The sequence below is a fragment of the Coturnix japonica genome, chromosome 8, assembly GCF_054131305.1.
Source record: "Coturnix japonica strain WE chromosome 8, WE-NBRP24, whole genome shotgun sequence".
Classification (NCBI taxonomy): Eukaryota; Metazoa; Chordata; class Aves; order Galliformes; family Phasianidae; genus Coturnix; species Coturnix japonica.
In genome coordinates this window covers 31,405,646-31,428,781 of record NC_140670.1, presented here as the reverse complement: position 1 = coordinate 31,428,781, position 23,136 = coordinate 31,405,646, and the positions used below count along the sequence as shown (strand labels likewise).

The 23,136-nt window shown below is 45.4% G+C and overlaps 1 protein-coding gene across 5 annotated transcripts in view; it reads right to left on the bottom strand.

Annotated features, from left to right (window-relative positions):
* PTPRE (protein tyrosine phosphatase receptor type E) overlaps positions 1-23,136 on the bottom strand; it is a 64,689-nt gene that overhangs the window by 10,362 nt on the left and 31,191 nt on the right. For 3 of the 5 annotated variants that reach the window (XM_015867561.3, XM_085555375.1, XM_085555374.1), the window contains exons 2-13: positions 16,985-17,094; positions 12,034-12,136; positions 11,702-11,775; positions 10,449-10,585; positions 6,533-6,623; positions 5,761-5,837; positions 5,601-5,637; positions 5,153-5,250; positions 4,424-4,543; positions 3,584-3,744; positions 1,447-1,582; positions 798-947 (exon numbers count right to left, since the gene is read on the bottom strand). In XM_015867561.3, the coding sequence (XP_015723047.2) occupies positions 798-947; positions 1,447-1,582; positions 3,584-3,744; positions 4,424-4,543; positions 5,153-5,250; positions 5,601-5,637; positions 5,761-5,837; positions 6,533-6,623; positions 10,449-10,585; positions 11,702-11,775; positions 12,034-12,136; positions 16,985-17,087 (1,287 nt within the window). In that variant the 5' untranslated portion in view covers positions 17,088-17,094. Of the gene's footprint in view, positions 1-797; positions 948-1,446; positions 1,583-3,583; positions 3,745-4,423; positions 4,544-5,152; positions 5,251-5,600; positions 5,638-5,760; positions 5,838-6,532; positions 6,624-10,448; positions 10,586-11,701; positions 11,776-11,854; positions 11,931-12,033; positions 12,137-16,984; positions 17,095-22,013; positions 22,035-23,136 lie in introns of those variants that run through there. The other 2 variants (XM_085555376.1, XM_032445359.2) reach the window with 2 other exon arrangements.

The following is a 23,136-nucleotide window of genomic DNA, read 5'->3' as shown; positions in this document are numbered from 1 at the left end:
CTTAATGCTTTCAGAACACACAGCAGAACTGGACATTGCTCTGCAAGCTTTCTGCAAAGCCTTTCTAGCACAGTGCACAGCAAAAAACAACACTGAGTATTCTAATCTTTGCAGAATTCCTATGTATTTGCTTGCCTGTTTCCCCTCAGAGTGTCAGACATCTGAACTGTTACTTCATTTTCTTCTCCCACTTCCCAATATCTGATTAAACTGATCCTTTAAAAGTAAAAGAGAAATGCAGCAAACACTGAAATCACTTGACTGAATGGCTGAAGTGATTTAATGCTTTAGATCTACAGTAAATACTTTAGCCATCACATCATTTGTTTCTCCATTAGGGGTTTCTCCATGAAGCACTTCTTTTCTCCTTGTTTCCCCACTTGAAGCTGTGAGTGTTCAGATCAAGATGTGAAAATTCTCCATAATTCACTCTGCCAGCAGCAGTGACTGAGTTAACATTTCTGCTGACACGTCAATTAGGTCAATGTAAATCCAGCTCCATCCTCCAGCTTTATCTGATCTGGCATCCAGTTCAAGACCAAAAGAATAATTCCATTTTTCTTTTTATAAGGAAATCAAACGCATAGAGGAAAATGCCCATCAAATGATGCAGGCCTGAATGTGTCCCCATCACTGAGTCCATTGGACCGATTCACAGCAAGCAGAAAATATAACTGGCATCTCAGTTTGGACAGCCCTCTTCTTTTAAGGCTGCACTTGTTCTGGTTCTGAAGTGTCTTTTTGTTTTGAATATTTTGCCACCTGAAAGTCTCAGAGCAAAGGCCTTTCCTACTTACCTTAAATTCTTCTTCCAGCCCTATTTTGACAAGGTTTGGTGCTGCACTGTGTGATGTTTGTAGATGCTTTTCCAAGGATGACACATCTAGTTCTGTGTCACCGTAGAGGTAGTATTCAAGTAAGGCTTGATAAATGAAGGAATACTGCATCTGGAACAAACAACAGGCATATAAGCATCCTGTGAGGCAATGGAGCAAAACAATCTCACATCTGGCACTGTCATCTGTCTCATTCAGTCCACACAGGCTACTGATGACCAACACACACATAAGACTAAAACTGAGTTCCTGTTACATCATTCATGTTCTTTACAACTCCATTCCATCATGCAAGGAGAGAGCCTGGACATACCATAAGATAACGTGCCTCATGGTGTGATCTTTATTGCTAAGGCCTCCATTTCCTTTCCCAATGCTACCTTCCATAGAATGGTTGGGTTGGAGCAAACTTAAAGATCACCCCCCCATTCTCTCTCTGCTGCAGGCAGGGCTGCTGCCCTCCAGATCAAGGAGACTTTGCTCCTGTTCCAGTTATCCAGGCGTGCAATGGAACAGGGCACACTCACATACACATCACAGTGGAGATGTACATTATTTGTGTTGATGAAGGCTTGAAACTTGGAAAGCTGTAATTCCGATGGCTACTTACGTCAGTCTGAACCATCTGCGGCCGCTGATTACGTATTCTTGAAACAAACTCAAAGACATCAACTTTCTGCTCAGCATGCATCATGTCTATCATGGCATCTATAACGATAAACGTGCCTGTTCGGCCCACGCCAGCGCTTCAAAAGGAAACAGAAGACAAAGAAATCCCTCAGTTGAACAACAAAGTCTGCAGGAATCGCTATACCAACAACAGAGGTAGAACTTGTGCTACTCCCAATGCACTGAAATACTCTTTTTACCTCTTTTCTGCATGGCTGCTATTCCACACCCCTTACCATACAGTAACTTGTTATGACTTCTACCGTTCCTAACACTGCAATTCCAATTTTGATTTTATTCAGACATCCTCCAAAAGCCACAAGAGGGAGCAAGATTCCCACAAATTACATCACTCCAGCGACTTCCAGTTCTTCCTTTCAGAGGAAAAGGGCATGGCATCCTGTGCTAGGCATTCACAGCTCTCCTTTGACCTTCTGCTAGCTTACTTCATACAGCCATTGCTGCAAGGTTCCAGTCGATGACACACATCTCTCCCTCCATCCCCATGTGCCCAAAGATACTGAGCTCAAATCTCAGCAAGGAAAAGTCAGGCTTTAAATAATATCAGGGAGCAAGCAAACAGACAACACCCCACCAATAATCTCTGCCTGTGGCCATTTCCTACCGCCAAGCCTCCCTTCACTCTTGCTTCCTTTCACTCACATGTGACCTCTCCATGCTGCCGACAAGCCCCACATGTACCCACAAAGGCTGCTCACCCTACTGACCCTCATGCTTTAAAGTCCCCTGCTTTTCCCCACATGACCCTCTCTGGGCCGCCCCTCACTCAGTTACATCTTAGGATGACTGGATGGTATTCTTGTAAAAGCTCACTGAAAAAAAAAAAAAAGCACGGTTGCTCACTATCGATGAGTTTCCCTTTCCTTTTCCCAGCAATTCAATAGTGTCATATCCTGGCTGTGATGGAAATCAAGTGTCACCTTCCTCACTCGTCACCTCGAGCACACACTGCAGCTCCGCACTATCGCCCAGCCCACACGTCGTGGTATCACTGTGCTGGACAGGCTGCCTGAAATCTCTGAAGACTTTAATGAGATATTTTACACTTATCTCTATTTTGGCTCAAATTCTGTTGATTAAGTTAAGCACAGGATTTCCTGCTTGTGCAAAGTAATGCTCAAACCCAGCACTGGTCTCCACAGAACATCACTGCAAAGGGGTTTCCCTAAGGAAAGGCTGTGTGACACTACTACAGATCTCACTCCTTCCAAGAGTTTTCCTCAAGACTCCTATGTACGACACATGAGGGAGAAGACAAATTCTAGCCCAGAAAGGTCAATAGAGAAAACCAAGAGAAGCTGAGCCAGGCAGGACAAATGGGCTGCTTCCAACAGCACAGTGACTCTCCAGTGTCCTCTGGACATAAGCAACAGAAAAGAAAGAAATACATCAATCTACAACCATTGCCTTGAAAACAAAACCCAAAAAGACAAAGGCACCATTCTTCCCTTCTTACTTCAATCTCGATATCATAATTGCTCCTAAAAAGACGCTTTTACAACTCTTTTTAATTGTGGTTTCATTAACATCCAATTTCAAACACTTTCCAGAAACTTCTAATGCAACAAGTTCATGTGTTGGCAACTGAAGGAGTGGGAGTATGTTCTGCATTGGTATGTGGTACATTTCTCCCATTTGCAGCATTTAAATCTCCTAAATGCAAGCCTTTATTCCAAGATTTCTCGGCATTTAACAATTTACACAGCAAACTGATTTTGCTGTGGGAAAAGTGGAGGATGAATTCTCAGAGGAGCAGTTAATGGCCAAGGTCACCGACTCGTAATGACGAGGTTGTATTCTGACAAAGGACATATTTATACCAAAGATCACTCATGGATAAAATAAAACCTTCTGTTTGAATATTAGAGTGACAGCAAAGACGGATCTTTTGGAATTGTTCATATCCCCAGCTCTAAGAAAGCTCAGCATAGTATCATATGTACATAAGTGCACACAAACTTCATAGCCTGCTAACAGGAAATACATCTTTAGCTTCCATGCTCTGCCCCCCATCTCCAGGCCAGACAAGCAGAAAAGCCCAAAGAACACTGACCTACCTGCAGTGAACCACAACTGGCCCAGCAAGGGCAGGATTCAACGCTTTGACTTTCTTCAGGAATTTCAGCATCCCAATAGGTGTGAAAGGCACCCCGAAATCAGGCCAGCTGGTGAAGTGAAGCTGCGTCACGAGCCTCAGCGCCTTACAGCCATCGTGGAGCTGAAGGGAACATGTGGGCTCTGAGTTGGACTTCCATTCTCCACTCAGAGGTTTAGAAACAAGTTCTCAGGATTATTTATGACTTACATTCCTGCAACACCTGGATCCTGACTTTACACCGTGCATTCAATATAAACACCCATTAACACACATCATTGTAATGCATCTTGGCAGAGAAAAGGAGTGATCCCAAATTAGGGTATGTGAAAAAAGAGATTCACAATTTATCACACATGAAGAGTGAAATTCAAGTATTACCATAAGGCTGTGTACAGTTTATCACCTCTCACTAGACACACTGGCTGAAATTAACATTATGGTTGAACCTGATGACTTCAATCTGCATCAGATTATCACTACATTAGGAACAGCACAGCCTTTTCTTTAAGGAGCAAGATCTACAGGAACTTGTACACACACAAGGCAAAACTACACAGAATGGCCTGGATTGCAAAGGCCCACAATGCTCATCCAGTTCCAACCCCCTGCTGTGTGCAGGGTCACCAACCAGCAGCTCAGGCTGCCCAGAGCCACATCCAGCCTGGCCTTGAATGCCTGCAGGGATGGGGCATCCACAGCCTCCTTGGGCAAGAACAACACGGAGCAGAGCCTCCTGCAGTTCATCCATTGGCTGCAGACACAAGGCGTGCTAAGATGGAGCACAAGGACTGTATCTTACCGACTGGATGCAGAACTTGCGAATGGTGTAGTCCACGAGCACAATGCAATCTTCCACTGACACACGGATGTTCCCGTAAGTCCAGCACCCTTGATCGGGCCAGTACTGATAACATTTATCCTGCGTAAACAAACTGCATTTTATAATGCTGAGCCTGACTTCATTACTGGTCACATATAGAACAAGGAAGTTACTTGAAAACAGCATACGTAAATATGTACAAGTGTATGTGGAGCTGATCATCTGACAGAAGACAGCTTTAACACTTCGCCAGTGCTACTGATGATTAAATTTATGCACAGAAGGCTGTGAATATGGCTTGGAAACATGTTTTTCTTAAACTATCCAAATCTGAACAGCATGGGAGCAGGGCTTTCTGGTGACAGAGAGGGAACTTGATGTCTCGACCCTTTAATTTTAAGCTTTAGGTGTTCTTGGTGAGAAATGTGAGGGTGTCTTTACATAAGAGTCAGCAGGAGCATTGAGTTTTAACAGTTGTGGCTGCAAGAATGTGCCTGTGGCTAAAGGCTACACAGCACAACATCAGTTATCAGGTTTATTCCTTGAGATCTATTGTACAAAGTCACATTTTTAGAAATTAAAGCTGCATTTATTAACAGGTGCTCATATGTGCTAAGAAGGGCAAGAAAAGAAGGCAGATGCTGAGCAGCCGCGGCTGCTTTTGGAGCACACCTCCACATACCCCCAGCTGTGCTGAAAGCCATTTACCTCTTTCCTTTCTTTCAGGTTTGTTAACATGACAATAACTGCAGACTTCTGCTCCCATATCATCCTCCAGAAGTCGTTGACTGTTTCTTGCTTGGGTCCTGCACACAGAACACAGACCCAGTCAAGAGATGTGGCACGGTGCTTACAACACATTTCTTAACAAGAAAAACAATATTAACTACAAAAGAAACCAACTTATTTCTTTTTATCCAATTAGTTTTCCTCCCCCAGCTCCCCAGAAGAGATAAAAGAAGCAAAGTGAAAATGGAAGTGGTGGAAGCGAGTGTCCAAGCTGAGAGCAGTATTTGTGGGTGGAAAGGCAGCTCGCCTCCCTTTCATTTACATTCTAACCTTCACATTTGGCCACCACCTGCATCTGAAAATAACCCTCAGAATACTTCTAAAATTACTTCTGGCTACAAAATAGAGATGAGAATAAACTGGTTACCTTGTGCAGCTATAAATTTATTCTTTTCTTTATAACCCTGAGGAAATAAATATCACAGTTAAAAAAAAATGAAATGCCAATGTGTGCTAGCATAAAAATAGCTATTTAATATTAATTCACAGGCAAAGTTAGCAGTTTGGCTAGCAGAGAAAAAACTTACGTCTATATATGATGCATTAATGTAGTCTGAAGGTGGAATTCCATCTACTTGGGTCAGAATCACTCTGGAATGATCATCTGAAAGAAGAAGCATTACGAGATCGTTTGCATTTGAATCATGTGCACTAAGTTTCCTCCTTGCAGACACTGGGAGACAGCTGGTGCTAAGCCCATCCTAAAACACAGGCTGGACACCAGCTGGCTCACAGGGGCTCCGATCAGCTCCAGCCAAACCCACTGACAACACGGATGGGTTTTGGTGGCCCTCCCCCTCCTGCTGCCAAAGCCTGGAATGGTGAAAGCTGCAAGGGGCAGCAGCTGCCTAAAGTCTGTGGCTGTGAGACCTGCAGCTGGAGGAGGAGCACAGCACTGCCTGGTCCTGGGCTGTTTCCAGCTCTCATTCAGAAACTTCCCCCACAGAAGCACTGTTCTCATGCTTGAGAGTTACCAGGACTGCATCTCTACAACAGCTGAAGCCCAAACTGAACTGCACTGTCTCACCCAACTCTAACCTGGAATATCAGTTTGATGCATTGTCATTTGGTAGAACACCAACTGCTAAAGGTTCGTGTAACAACACCTGATTAGCATTACACAAAAGCATCATGTAAAATGATCAACAGCTAGAGACACACCATGGCAAAACAAACAGCTTTTACACAGAGATATGAAGAACATCCGCAACCAATGAAATCATATATGAACACCATCAGTGCACTCAATGCCAGACTGATGGTTAAGGGCCTGGCTTAGAAGGAAAGGTAACATCTTACATGGGAGGATGTTGGGATATCTGTTTTTCTCCCTGTTTTCTTCCTTATTTGCCATTTCAAACGTTCCCTGCACGTATCCAGGTGTTAAAGACTGCAAGAAAGAAGAAGACACAAAGAGTCAGTGCATTACATCAGCTAAGGGCTGACAGCACATGGCATAGGACAAAGAGCGTTCATCCATCATGCCTCTCAGCCAACAGAATCAAACACATTTGACTTCTATCAAAAATAACTTTCATTACTCCAAAACAGGAAACCCGGCAGATTTCACATCTGAAAACGAGTTCAGCACTTTTAAAATCTAAGTAATTTTCCCCACCAGCGATGGTGGTTATTTAGAAGACTGTTACAATTTGAGCTGCTGCCTGAAGATGCCATCTGCCGCCATGATTCACAGCACCACGACCCAGCCCTGCCGATACACCACTCTGCTCCGAGAGCTACTTTTAGTAGGAGCAGTTGGTTAATAACAGGAATGGAGTTTGATTGTTAACAGCTCAGTGATGAGAATGTTAAATATCAAATATCTTTCCAAAATCTATAGGTGAGGACCCAATTCTGGCAGGAAGGGAGGAAAATAGCAGTGGTTCCTTTGCTGAAGCTTGCTGTAAGAACACAAGTCAAAATTCTGCTCGTAATCAGTAAGATCTCAGACTGCAGATAAATTTAGTCCAGCTTCAGATAAAAAACAGGCTTGCAGAGCAATCAAACTGAGAAAAGAAATACAGAGGGTGAGGATGAAAGCAAGGAGGAGCCTGAGGTGGGAATGCTGCACATCTATGGGCAGAGCTGCTGAGCTGCACCTGCCAAGAGGTTGTGAGAGAGGGATGCTACTGGGAGGGGGCCATGGAAAAGCAAAGGACTCTGCTCATTCAGAGGCATGGGCTTGTGCTCCATATGCATTGAAATGCCCCACTCACAGCCAAAGGTGTGAATGTGAATGGAGAATCTTCAAGGTTCTTCTACTGAACATCTAGAACAGCATTAAGGTGTTGGGTAAAACCACCGCTCTCTGGGAGTCAGAACTGCCTTCTCCCACCCAGACCTGCTCCATCTGCTCTGAATCACAAAGAGCAATGGAAAATTGGGATATGACTGCATTGTAAGTGGCACCCTAAAGAAACTGCCCCTGCCTCCTGTCAGAAAGCACTGTTCAGTATCTCTCCTTAGAAACAAATTGGTGCTGCCAGCTTAAAAAGGAGGGAAGGGGCGGAGGGGAAGGAAGGAATTCCCCACCACCACCACAGAAAGAACAGCAACTTGCATTCGTGGCTTTTCTTTTCTTTCATTATCACTTAAACTTCTGAATGTAAGCAAGAGAAAGGAGAGATAAGGTTAAAATAAGAGCTAGGAGTCGAAAAATGAAAGCTACTTTCTGTAAGCTGCTTGATTCCTTATTTGATTGAAACCAGCGTCTTGGCTAATTACACTTCTTAAAATGCATTTACAATTAAATAAAACACCCAACACACCTCCCTGCCCCTTCCCCACGTGCCGAAGGGGAACTACCACCTCACTGCTCCCACCCATCCATCCCCAGAGCAGAGGATGTGATTCACCACAGCTGCATTGTGGCCACTCCGTCCCCCTGGGCCCCACGAGGAGCTGACGAGTCAGGGTGGCACTGGGTCAGCTGCCACAGCACACACTGCCTTATCTGCTTCCCCTTCCACTTCCGTGAAGCGATGGAGGGTACGGCCTATCCCAGCATCAAGGTGCTTTCTCAGCTTTCCACCATGCAAACCACAGGGACATCTGACAGCAACATTCAAATTTCCCAAGGAAATTCAGTTCAAAAATCCTTCTTTCATCTATCTGAAGATTGAAGCAATGGCCAGGCCACCTTACAACTCCACAAACAACAGGCTTATTTTACTCTATTGACAATAAGCAGAGCCGAGGCTCATCTGAGGGGCCCATGCTGGAAGGCATGTCTTTGGGTTCTGGCACTGTTTGTTGCTCTGTTTTGCTGTGAAGAAGAACAATGCTCCCCCTAGTGCAACATTTTCACCAGTAAATGAAGAAGTTGCTACTCTGGTTACTGCACAAGTGCAATTTAGGGAAACAGAGGCTTTGAGTGTAAAACAGAAAGTACTGACACCACAGTTGGGACCACAACTCTAAAAGAACTGTCCATCCTATCAACGGGGGTAAAGAGCGGCAGGACAAAGGGGAATGGTTTTAAACTGGGACAGGGGAGGTTTAGGTTGGATCTTAGGAGGAAGTTTTTCACCCAGAGGGTGGTGACGCACTGTTCACAGGTTGCCCAAGGAGGCTGTGGATGCCCCATCCCTGCAGGCATTCAAGGCCAGGCTGGATGTGGCTCTGGGCAGCCTGGGCTGCTGGTTGGTGACCCTGCACACAGCAGGGGGCTGGAACTGGATGAGCACTGTGGGCCTTTGCAACCCAGGCCATTCTGTGATTCTATCAATTGCTGCATGTCTTTGCAGAAAGGTACTTGCTTCGTTTTCCTTTTCTCAGAAACCTCACAGGCCCAGCTTCTCTGAATGGCCAGTGCTGAATCACAGGAGTGCCAAAACACCAATTTCAGCCCAAATCTACTTCAGATCTGTAGGGGAGACCAGGGCAGGGCAGACCCTACCAAGCAGATGTTACAAGCCCTTGGCCACCTCCAGGCCTGCTCTGTGGATGTCTGTCCACTTATGGGCACTGGAGCACGGCCTTCAGACATGGAGCCCGTGTGCAGGCAAGCTCACCCGCTCATAGCATGGTGCAGAAAGCATTCCAAGCAGAGCAGGTTTTAAAACAAAAACAGATTGCTTGTTTCAATCCTGACTGGGGAACATATTAATCAGGAGAGTCAAAATTCACAAGCGTGCATCTTGTCAAATGAATATTCACATTCATTTTGTCGACTTAGATAAATATCTCCACAATCCCCTCCCTCCCGCAAGGAAAAGAAATTACAACTTTTAAATATATCGTCAAATAAATCACAGCTATAAATATGCTCCCAATTAAGAAGGTAACATAACAGACTGTCTAATCAACGCATGTATTGGCTTTCAGAACTCTGTATTTGACATTTAAGCTACCGCTCTGTGCAACTGGCTTCTGCTGCTATGGAAAGTGGGGAGAAATTGAAGTTGTAGGAGTGCAGTTCTATGTCTATCCATGGGCTCTGCAGCAGCTCACCTCAGGCTCTGGGTAAGACTCATCACCACGACCACACGCAGCTGAAGTTGGGTTGAGTGCAGGAAACAAAATCCCCTGTCTGACCAAGGCAGTGCTTCAAAGAAAAGCCCTCACAATTGAGACACTCAATGGAAACGCTAGGGCACCAAGCCTGACTAAAAGGGAAGTGATGGGATGATAAAGTGCAGAAAGTCAAATCACCAGAAAACCCTCAAACCTCATTAGGGTGATATTAAGGCCACTCTCTCCTCCTATCTTAAGTACTTCCCATAGAGGTGAAGCACCCACTTGTAAAAAATGCTCCTTCCACCAAAAGCATGAAAAATCAATGCTAAAGATATTCCACTTTCCTCCCTTTCAGCTTTCAGACAAACATTAAAGATGCCAGTGAGTGGCAAGGAGTCCATATATTCCAACATTTGGCATCACAGTGTCACACAGCTGTTAACCTTCCAGACTACTGCCAGAAAGAGAGAGCACACATGACAGCAGGAGTAGGCATGTAGAGGTGTGTGAGCACTGGGCTGGAACATCTCCCCATCCAAACGCCTCAAGCAACCTAACACAGACAGCAGCTCTGCCTCAAAGCTGACCCAGCTTAAGTGAGTGTTAAAGGATGACACACCGTACCAGGACACTCACATAACACGCGTTAAGGCTCTGAGACAACAGCATCACACACACAGAGTTTTAACAGATCGGTTTTGATTTGCCCCCTCTTTTTCATACGCTGCTCTTCACTCTAAATATGAGGACTTACATTAAACTCTTCCCGGAACAGTTTCCCTTCATCTGCTGATCGTATCCTTATTTCCTCTTCGAGATTTTCTACTGGAATAGGGAAATACTTCTTGGGGCCCGAAGGAGACCTGCTGAGCAGCATCACCCTTTGCTGTTCTGTCAGTTGAAGGAAAAAATCAATGTTAAAACCACGTTCAGAACGTTGCCATAAATTATTTAAAATGGCAAATTCATATGCTGAAAGATGCCAAAAACGCACCTCTCAAATGAAACTCCAATTAGTTATAGAGCTCATTATAAATGAAATAAAGAACAAAACCACAAACTAAACGACCTCTTGACTCTATGATATGCTGGTACAACTTCCAGAAGCCAAAGTCTGACACAGCCACACCAGCAAGTCAGGACCCCGCACTGATGGGGCACAGGAAGCTCCTGGCAGGTTGCCCTGGGCTCATGCACAGAGCAGGAAGTCTGGGCTATGTATGTTTAGCAGCCTGACTTTCTCAATGACTGTCACATTACTTTTAACCAACTCCTCCATTCAGATGCAGCATCACAGAGTTGGCTGAAAGCACCGAAATAATTCTCTCACATTATTTTTTTCCTCTTTGTTTTTTAAAAAGAATTCCTAAGCAAGAAATGAACAGCTCCTACACACATACTAGGCTTGAACTTCCCGAGTCCAACCAGCCCTGAGGGCTCTGTGCTCAAGGAAGTAAAAGCAGCACGTCCAAAGAGGCGAAGGGAACGTGTTGATCAGTTCCTAGGAGCACTTTATTTTGGCACAGCTGCCTCGGACCACTTCTCTATCCCATCCTCTTGCTTCTCTCTGCTTATGCACAGGGACCAGCTGGTACTTTCATGCAGTGAATGAGGGTTTCGTCCTCCTTTTAAGAAGAATCTCTGCAATCCTTTCTCCAAATCCAAAGATCACAGTGCCAGAAACTCAGTCAGCATCCAAACAAAACAATTCTACACAGCTCAAAGAATGTTTACAAAGAAATATTTGCTGCATCACAACATAAAGCGTAAGGCGCTTAAATCCAACAACTGGAAGTTAGCAGATAGATTAATAGATAAGACAGACAAATGGGGACTCCTGGTGTTTCTTGTTGTCTCTTCACCAAAAACACTGGAATTTACATTATGCAATATGCAACAAATACAATTAATGACTGAAAAACTGAATTCTTCATTAACTAAGGAATGTGTGCACACAAACACAACTCCCATAGGAAAGAAGAGCAAATCTCCCCCCCGCCCCCATACCTTGCTCTTCTAAGATTCCATTCGGCATCTTCTTGTCACCAGAGCTCACCACAGCCTTCCTATGTCTTCGGAACCTTAAACACACACACCACGTTAATCCAAGAAACTACATTTAAAGGCAACTGGTGTTTTTCCAGCCCAGCCTTTACCAACCAGGTAAGCCTGGAGAAGCTGCTCCTGTTCATCCTCCCGCTACCAGCAGCCATGAGCAGCACTGCTCGCTCCCTGCTGCTATGAAGGATGTGCACCCCACGCACGCGTGCTTTCACTTCCTCATTAGATCAACCCAATGCGAGGCTGAGCAATGTGAGCACAGCTCCACACAGACATACCTGAAAAAATAGCCGGCCAACAGGATGAAGATGATGAACACCAGGAGCAGGATGAGCATGGAGGTCAGCAGGTCCTTGTGTAAGCTGTTCTCCTCTGTAGAGTCTGCAAATTGAAACAGGGCTGATGTGAAGTGCTGCAGATGCAGGCTGCCTTGAGCAGCACAGGCAGAATCAGCTGGGGATATCAGCCATGTCTGGTTCTACACAATTATGTTCTGCACTTACTAAATGCATCACAAATTATTTAATAGAAGTCAACGGAGCACAAAATGCTGCTGTGTTGTGGAGGTTTCTGGCCAGTAAAATCATGCTCTGGGTTGAAAAGGCCCACAGTGCTCATCCAGATCCAACCCCCTGCTGTGTGCAGGGTCACCAACCAGCAGCCCAGGCTGCCCTTGAATGCCTGCAGGGATGGGGCATCCACAGCCTCCTTTGCAACCTGTTCCTGTGCATCACAAGCTTAAGGAGTGCATGATGCTAAAAGACGCTTCAAGCCCATTCAGGAGGTTTCCCTGTGCAAGCATCCTGTGCACAGCAGCTGCTGCTGTGGGTCCTCCTAAGGACAGCAGCCATGCACACAAAGGTGCTTTTCCACATCCTGAATGAACACCAAAAGGAAGCGGTCAGATTTAAGACATGGGTGAGAGAATGGGAGGCAAGTCAGAGTGTTAAAAAAAGAGGGGGAACGTAAAACCTGGAGAGATGTGAGGTTACACTATAGCAGACAAGGGCCTGGAGTCGCTTGCTTTAAACCCACAGGGCACACAAGGAAAGCCTTTACCTCAGTCAGAGTTACAGGATGAAGAAGAGGAAGGCTACAAAACCTGATGTTTCACTGGTATACAGTGAAACCGAACAGATGCTGGTGACTGAAGTGTCACCAGGAAGCAGCACTTGAGAGCCTTTGTAGCAAGGAGTGCCCAGATGAAGCACAGCACACAGGGCTGTGTGCAGCAATACTGAGCCCTGTACAAAAACAGCACTCCAACAAAGACAGAAACAGAAAGTACAGACCGGTCCATCACAGGCACAACGAGCCGCCTCTGCTGCTTCCGACTGAATATCTCAGATCCTCTCCAGCCAGGGCTCGGGGATTTCATGGGTTCTTATAACCAGTTCAGTTGCAAGGCAGCCGAGATGAAGAGAAATCCAGCACAAAGTCTGAGTCACGGGGAATTACGTTTTCCCTCCATTCCTCACACAATGCAAAACCCCCTGCCTCCTTTCTGAGGAGCTGACACATCTCACACCCTATTTCTGAGGCAATTCAGAGATGTACCTCCAGGCAGCAGAGCCCGGGGCAGCCCTGCCAGCTGTAGGTGCTCAGCACCTTTCCTATGGGGAGCTGAGCTTTGACACCACCACATCATCCTTCCTCCTGGTACACGGGCACATTTGTTGAGGTTCTTTGGCCTTGCAGGGGCACAGAAGGGTCTTTGTGCTGCAGAGGCTGCACATAAGGGATGGAATGTTTTCAAGCAGTTGCATGTATTACTTGTGTTTTCTTCCATATTTGCCTGGACTATCTTATTAGCATAATCCAAAAGTTGTAAGAGGAAGCTCTGATGGAGCTTAGGCCACTATCGATTCACAGACAAAAAGCCCTTTGGCCCACAAAACCCCCTACATATCCAGTCTGATTTTAAAGGGAAACCAACTCACAGACCTGAAATATTTCTTTAATCAGTTCTGCTTCAGAAGCTGACAACTGAAGCATCAGTCAGAACATGGAGGAAAAGCTGACAGCTTCTGAAGCTGCTCCGTCCTACAGCCACCACAAGGGAAACACCCCAACACGAGGACTCAGCAGCCCCAACCCACATGGCTTCCTGCTCACAGCAAATAGTGCTTTCCAGAAATGCACTGAGCTGGGGGATGGCATCCCGGCAAGGGGTGAGATGGGCCACCAGAAGGACAGTGACACCCTCGTGCTCCCCCACCACCCACAGCTCTGCCCCATGCGCCCCCCACCCCGCTGTCACAGTGGCCATGTGTCATTGCTTCCTCCAGGCTTAGGATGTTCCCAGTTTTAATGTGCCAGCCCCGAAAACAAAACCAACCACAACAAAAGGGAACTAACAGCAGCGCCTACACAGCACAAAGCATCCCGCCCTCCTTCCCTGCTCCCCACAGACTTCTCCTTTCCTCATCCCCGGATCAGTTCCCTCACATGTAGCACCGGGGCTGTAAAGTGGCCCTTGAACCTAAGTGGGATTAAAACTCTTATTTTTTTGTTTCCATTCCACAAAGACTCAGCGATGCAACTTGTTCTAGATTAGCAAGTCAGGTATCTGAAATGACTTGGGGATTTGACAAAGAACAAGCAGGACATCATTCATCTGAGAGCAGGCTCCAATTATCCACAGCTCTCAACCTGCAGGCAAGAAAATACAGATACAATCCTCACCTCTCCACAACTCAAAGTTAACCACTCTCAACAGATTGTGTTACATTTCAAGTTCCTCTTCTTGTTGTGTTTCAGGCAGCGTCAGAGATGCACAACACAGATCTTACCCATCCCATGGTGTACAGAGCACACAGCCTGAATAGCGTGCTTGCTCTGTACAATTAGGGATGAAGCCTCTGGTTGAATTTTAACGGAGCTGCTTTGTCACCTGCTCCCACCATTGGCCTCTCAGGAGATTGAATCATGATTGACTCTCAATAATTAATCCTCCTGCATGTTACCGTGTGCTTTACAGACACTGAAAACCATGAAACCTAATGCAATGAAGGGTGAGCTCTAATATTCACATAGTGAGGCTTCACTCTTCCTATACACTAATCATATTACCTTTAGTACAAGAGGAACACACCGTATGTTCTACGTTCAAGAGAAGTCTATCACAACGATCAAGGAACTCAGGCATCCCTCCCAAGAGGCCACAGATCTCAATCTCAAAATATCAGCAGAAAACAGGGCAACAGAAGTTTTATTCACACACATTTATTATCCCTCAAGCTCTGCTCATCTGATAAATTCATTACCCATACATGTTAGTACGTCTCTTTGGATCATTCTGCAAATTCACATGCAAAACAAAAGCCCTTCTCAGTTACCTCTATCCATTCAAGAGTCACGTTAATACTTTAAATAGAGTTATTTTAATTAAAATATGATGTTAATTCAGTGGCTATTAAAAATATTAGATAACCCTACTGTCTTGCAATCCTCTACACAGCAGTGTATTTTCCATGTGCACATATCTGTTTAATCAGACAGCACAGTAAGGAAGGCTCTGAAAGTTCTAAAAAGAAGTTTCATTGTACTGATCATTTCTAACTCGTACCACTCAAATTAAGGTTTAATTAAAACACGGAAGACAGGATTTCTCTTACCCACATTACCATACTCCTAATCAACACGATATTGACTGAAAACATGAATCAAAGAACCATAGAACAGGCTTGGAAGGGATGATGAAGCTCCAACCTCCTGCTGCAGAGGCAGAGCCACCAACCTCCATATAAAATACCAGCCCAGGCAGCCAAGGGCCCCATCCAACCTGACCTTGAAGGTGAACACAGCATCTATGAGGAAACTCCCTTTTAACTCAGTTTATTAAAACATTCTCAGAAGCAGCAGAGCTCACAAGCTGCTCCTTTTCCCCAGTTCCCACATTGTTACATAGTCAGACAAGTACAAGCATCTTGCTCTTACATTGCTCCAAGCGCCAGAGAAGAAGCGAGACAAAGACAACCACTTGACAGCATCACAGCAGAGCTATTTACTAGCAATTTCATATTCAGCCACATTCATATTTATATAAACATTCTACATAATCTCAAAGCTGTAAGCAAACAGCACAGAGGTTTTCTCCACTGCTGCTTGAACCCCTTGCCCTTCTAACCAACCCTAAGCTTTGCTGGTGCTCAAAGCTGATGCTGGTGTGCTGCACTCCTCAACTACTTGCCAATGTGGGTCATCCCATCACCAGCCATGCCTGGCATTGGGCTCCTGTTTGGCTTCCTGGCCACGCAGCCATAAAATTCTCATGCAGAATGAAAAGAACAAAAAGAACACAACACAGAAATGCCCTCCTAGAAAAACCTGGCATCAACAACAAGACACTGAGAAGTCACCACGATTCCACACGCTGTTTAAATGGAACACAGCCAGCTTTATTTTCCTTCAGCCCAGGCCGTAGGGAAGCTACTCATACCCAAATCCACCTCTGATGTGAACACAGTGTCACACACAGCCAAATCCTCAGCACATAACTGCTGTCAGACAACCAACACCCAGCAGAGCATGGGCACATGGAAGGCACCAGGATAGGATTGGGGAGCATAAGGGCAATAAGCAACTGAAATCTGACATCCAAATACAGAACATAACAGTAGCAACAGTGGTCTTTCTAATATATATATCTGTCCTGAGCCAACCCCTCTATGGGACTGCAATGGGTTAGGACAGATACTGGAGGGCTTGAAGGAAAAGGAAGATGTTTTAAGGAGAAAAAGCAGTGAGGTGGAATGGATGTGGTGAACTGGTGAGCAGAAAATCACCCTTAGGCCTTCAAAAAGCCTGTTCTACTTCCACCTAAGCTCATCTTACACAGGGTGCTGCGCTCTTATCCATCTCAAGTCTTTCCTTAGATAGCTCATGTGACTGAAAGCACAGAATACACACAAAAATTAAGAGTTGCTCACGATGTTTAGCTACATCACCTTCTTATTCAACAATTACTTTATTTCATTACATCAGTGTCCAGGTCCTGTCACACTGACCTCATCCGTCAGTGTCACGCTGTGCCCTTCCCTGACATTGGAAACAGAAAGTAAAGTGTACAGCACCAATAAAACACATTAAACTGACGTCAGCAGGCAAGATTGGAGCGTTAGTGGTGTCAAAGTCCTGGAAACACATTCATGATGCCACTGCAGGGACATCACCCAAAGCCCCCTTCAACACCTGTTCCCATCCTTGCAAATTAAATGCTGTCCTTACTTGTGGTGCTGGTGGGTTTTGGTAATTCAGTTCCATTCGGTGGTAAAGCTCGCACGAACAGAAAGCTAACACAGAGCAGCAGGCACGGACAGGGTTGTTCCATCCTGGATCTGAAAGAAAACAAAAGCACACGATAAATGTTGAGGTCAAATTGCTGCTCATTTTTACTTTGTTTCAGAACCACAATTAAAAGGAAACAAATCATTGCTGACTTTGCCCCCTGAGTTGATGTATGTCAACTTATGGCTTTTCCAACCTTAATGACCGTATGATTCCATCAGCAGATCGGACACCTTACACCCCTCACAGCACATCTGGTACCAGGGCTTTATGGATACATGTGCTGTGCCAGACAACTTGCATCTGTTCTCTTGGATGCAATGAAGTGCAACTTGGTTACACACTTAGGGCCCCCAGATTGGTCAGAAATAAATCTATCTACACGACAACGCAATCTGGGATCTCCTCTTTGTCTGAAACCATGATTAAGTGTTCTGCATTGTTGCTTGCTGGAGGAGGAAGGATCAAAGCTGACAGCAAATATAGCAGCAGATGTAAGGGACTGAGATGCGTGTGTCCGGGCACTGGGCTCTGCAGAGCACCCTGGACCTCTTGTTGCACTGCAGTGGATGAGGAGGTCAGCAAGTTGCAGGAATACATAACAATATGGAGCACTGCTGGACCATGCACAACAGAAGCCTCTTGCTGATAAAATCAGAAAGGAAGAAATAGGGAAGCGAGGTGCTCGCTGCCATTAGCACAAGGCTTCCAGGCAGCCCAAGGCTGTCAAGGCACAAAGCTGCCTCCTGCCTGCAAAAAGGAACAAGGGCTGCTTTGGGAACTGCACTTTTGTTTGCTGATGTGCCTCTACACCCAGTCCTTACTTCATGGATATTCAGCTCAGGCGCTTCAGAATCACATTTTTGTATTACAGGATTATGAGCTATTCCTGATGAGCTGAAGCTTCAGAAAGGCGGAAATCTGCCAGCAGCTCCTGCAACAATCACAATTCTCACAGCCTGTACTGTTATAGAAACAGGATTCTAGGTCCCACTCAATAGCATGACAAAAAAGTATAATCACTGTAAAACTGCACAGCAAACACAAACCCTTCATGCTTAACATGAAGATGCCACCCTAACATCAGTCTGGCTCAGAACCCTGCAAGGACACAGAGCACTGCCCAGCACTCAGTCCAACTCAAGGCACCAGGAGCTCAGTGGGTTCTGCCCACAGTTACTGTCTGTTCCACAAAGCCCCAGGCCAGGCCAGTGCTTTGGAGGGCAGAGCACCCACCTGGGGCAGCACCCAGCTACAACTTCAATTCCATACTCACCGTGTGACTTCACTCCTGGTTGGACTTTATTGCTCCATTATGTCATAATGCTGATAAGGGAGTCTGAGCGCTTAGAGCACGGTAAGGATGATTATTCATTGGATTGCATATTATAATAACCTGACAAAGAAGTGCACCTTCCCAGCACAGATGCATATTTACTCTGAGAACCACACCTGAGAGATCGGCACAGAACAGATGAAGGGCTCGCTAAATGGCAGGGTATTCCAAGTGAAGAACAGAGGACTTGCTTTGAAACCCATCACCAGGGATTTGAAGGCAAGGGATGTCCTCCTTGTTTGGGGCATCTTCAAACAACGCTGCTTAACCTGCTGGTTACACCTTAAGCACCAAAGGACAGTTTGATAGCAGGCTGCCTCAAAACTGAAAGCAACATCTGGCTGCCAGCAGCAGCTCGTGCAGATCCCAGCAGAGGGGGCAGGATATATAACACTGGAAATACAAAGAAATGCCTTTAGATACATAAATACAATAACATCTCTACAGTGCGCACACACAGGCACACAGCTCCTCACACAGGCAGTGCTTGCTAAGTTCTGCATGAGCCGATGGGGCCGGATCCTCTCTCTTGCTGTAAATAACACCCGGAAGCAAAAAAGCACAATTAAAGACTGCACTATGAACCAAAATTAGCAACCTGAGCTACTCAGAACGCCTTCAATTTCCCTCCCAGCCCTCACTTCACATGACTAAGCTCATTTCTGAAGTGCCAAATGAAGCTGTGATGGATCAGCATCCAGCACAGCACAGCAAGGCTCTGCCACAGCCCCAGTGCTGAGGGAGCACACAGCCACACTCCCTCCCTCTGCTGCTCCTCAGTGCCAGCTTACAAACAATTTCACCCTAAAAGCCCATCTGTTCTAGGACGGGGCTGCCTAGAGCACACTCATCATCATTTGTGTTGTATATAATATATAAATACAGGTATTGCTACAGAGCTCTTCAGAAATAGCACAAGAATGGAGGGAATAAATACCTAACATGTCGTATCAGATATAATACAACTGCTCACAAAATCACATATGACCATAACAACTCCTGATGTGTATAGAATAGGTGCAATAAAGGGCTTTTAAAGCAGACTGAAAGAATCAGATTAAAGACTACAAATTAAAGTAAAGCCCTAAGTGTGGAAGTTATGATATATTCAAGCCATTTATTACCTTCATGGTAATAATTAATACATGAGGTATCACTAATCAGCATGAAGTCAGCAAACAGTTACAGCCTATAAGACAGTGCCATACGATGACACAGCAGCTAACACAGTTTGTAGCTGTGACACTTACAGCTGTGATAAGCATTTATGCTGTCTCCCAAAGCTCTAAAACTATCCCAAGCTGGAAGGGACCCATAAGGAGCACCAAGTCCAACTCCTGGCTCCACACAAGAGCACCCAACCATTAAACCATACACCTGCTGACCCAACGTTAACACAGTGATATCACCTTGCTTACCTGATAGACAAACAAGTGTTTAACAGCCTCCAGCAAATAAAACTCCTGTAGATCCCCCCATTATAAGGAATCAACCAACCAAGCAAAACAAAAAGCTCACCATACCCATGTCAACTAAGGATCCTCTAATAGTTCTTCAATATTCGCACCCATTAAGTCACAAACAGAGGTTTTAAACACAAAGGAGGAAGTTTGAGCAACTCCTATCTCAGACTAAGTGTAAAGTCCCACAATTTCAGTGCAATTAACGCAATGAGTCATTTCTTATATAGGTTTGCAAGAGGATTAGAATCTAAATATAACTGTGCTAGCTGCGAAAGGGTTGAATAGTACAGCTGCAAAAGGTTGAATAGTACAGCTGAGCTTCTCTGCAGGAGATCCATGGCAGATCACCTCTGACACTCATGACAAGTGCATCAGAATCCCAGCAGCACCACACAGCCCTCAGCTCTGCAGCTCAGCCCTTCACCTGTCTGGTTTTCCATATAGGGTTAATTGCTGCTCTCAAAGCACGGTGCCATCAGGCTATTATTCCCTGTCTTGCTTCTGAGAAAGCAAATGCCTGAGGCCAGGCTGAAAACCCCACTACAGCACCTATGGGAGCTGCAGGACTGATTGCCACACTGCACATCATGGTGTTTCGTGAGGCTGCAACGTCAGCTCTGCAAAAACAGAAGTCTCTCAGAAACCAGAAACTTCACGAGAAGTCTCTTCTTCTCACTTCAGAAATAGGGAGAAATGCTGTTCCTCTCCTGAGCTGGAATTCACAGTCCTTCCCTCTAAGCAGCAATTCAGCACAGATGCTCCATACAGCAGCAATAACTCCATACCAGGCCATGCTCTCCTGCATTACAGCTGCAGACAGAGGCAGAGAGGCAGGGGCTGGGTAGTCAACTAGCAGGTCCGTCCATGCCATCACTGCATCCCCTGTGCACACCCCAGCAGCCACCCAGGACTGAACTAAGCAGCACACTGGGTTCATACAGAAATGCCTTACCAAGAGCAACTTTATATACAGAAAAGCCAAGAGGCAGCCCTCCCTTGTCCTGTGTTTGCTTGCAAAAGGAGCATTCTATCAGCATTTTGATGAATATTTCAATAACCTCAGCTTTTGGAGTGGACAGAGAGGAGTGAACCTACCCAAAGACAGCGTGGGAGGAAAGGTCGGGTCTTATTTTTAACAGAGAAGGTTTAGAAAAACCCCTGAGACATCACTTGTGCCATCATTCCCCCTGCTACCAATAGAAGTTCTCCACCCTTTAGAGGCCAAACCCTAAGAGACCAGTTCAAGTGTTGGGACAGATACTCAACAAGGCACAAACCATAGGCAGATAAATGAGTTTTCAAGTGAAAACCCCAGGCAGGCCGAGGGTGAGGAGCAGCCATAACCCTGGCCAACAGTGCCATTGGTACCAGAATAGCCTGGTACCAGAGCGGGGCCCTACCATGGAGTTCTGAATTGACATTCAGAAAATGCAACAGTAATGAAAAGTACTGAAAGCAAAAGAAGAAGCACTGGATTATTTCAAACAGTAGATGCTGTCTACCATTAGGTCCACGCCATGGCCATTTCACAGCCCTATTTCATATCCAAATGCATGTCTCCTGCTGCATCAATATTCACTATCTATCCTTCTGGGTCTAAATTTAGATAAATAAAGATCTCTGCAGCAAGGCTCTGATTTGAATATTCACTGTTTTACCTGCAAAGCTCACAAGAGGAGTAAGCTCATGAGCACACAGAGACGGAGAAGGAAAGGAGACCACTCCAGCAGAACAGGCCCATCAGAGCACCAAGCAAACAGGCAACATCGGCCAGCAAAGGCTGATGTCTGTATAAAATCTTACAAGCACAAATACTGCAGGATAAACACTCTGACCCACTTTAAACTCTCACTAATACCTCCAATAACACTAAGCAGTTGCTACCCACAGCCCAAATTCATTGTGCTTTATTAAATACACATACAGACCCTTTGCAACAAGCACCAAAAATTCTGCATTATCCATTTCTGCAGCTTCTAGTATCTCTTTCTTCCCCATAGGCTTGTACAGGAGCTTGAAGTGACAAATTAGGGTCACCTTTCCCCACGCATTGTCAGCAAATCAATTTGCAATGCCTTTCAGACGGAGTTCATCCATAAATTAGGCAGTGTGCAATTGATTCACAGAAGAAACCCCGGAGCAGCGGAGTGAAACACCAATAAAATCTTACAATTAACTTGAGAAGTTGCCTTTTGTTCCATCCCAGTGGCCCTTTTATTCTTCAGATGCAGAAAACATATCATCATACAGACGCTCCCTTGTACCAGATCCATATGAATATTTAAAATCAGTCCTTGAGAACCGAAACTAATTACATACAATGGGAAACGGGTAGAGGAGAATTATATGCAGCGCAATGGTCAGATGAAACCCTTGTGTTTCAACAGCAAAGCGTTTTATTTTGGAGGAAAGGAGAGGAGGAAGAAAGAAAACAACCCACAAAAGCAGAAGTGTTTGCTCAGATGCAGGAAGGTCCCCCAGTGCAGGATGCAGCACTCACTGCTCAGACCCGAACTCCAACACTCCCCAGCAGCACTGTCTGCCAAATGAGATGCATAAGGAACAGTGACAAAGCCAATGGAGCAGGCTGTGCCAGATGTTGAACTTGTGATACAGACAGTTCCACCTAACACCTGTTTTGTGACTGCTGTCATACCTTAACAAGGCAGCAGCGTGCACAGGGATTCAGCCAACAGCTGCTGCTGTAGTTAGGTGCTGGCTGGGCATGTAGACAACCTGCTCCTCCAATTGTTTACATGAAAGACACAGCTGTAATGGGACAGACAGCTGCAATGGGGGCAGGTTGTAGCTTGGGGTCCTTCAGCTCCCACGTTTTAAGTCACAGCAATGGCTGGGCTGCTCCCTTGGCACTGGGGCAGCTGCAGGCAGCATTGAGCACTTCTCTTTCCCTGCACCGTTCCCTAAGTTAGCAGATGTATTTACTTTATGTAGCTTAATTTATAACAAACAGCAGCATCCTTGATTTAAAAATCAGGCTTTGGGACATTAAACACATCTGAATTTCTCATCCGTTACTAAGTCCTTTGCCTGCTAATAGGCCATTTCTCCCAGAGAGATCATCCCCAATGCAAATATCTAGGGATGCTCAAGTCCTCTACAGACTGGAGCCTCAAAAACAAACAGAACCACACATCTACAATTTAAACTAGCAAGTCTCTGAGATGCTTGAAACGTTAAACCCACGACCCAAGCCTGCAGCTTAGTCTGTGTGCTGCACTCAGGGATAATAAGCACTGCAGTGCAGGAATCACTTCTCAGGGCAAGTGAAGGTT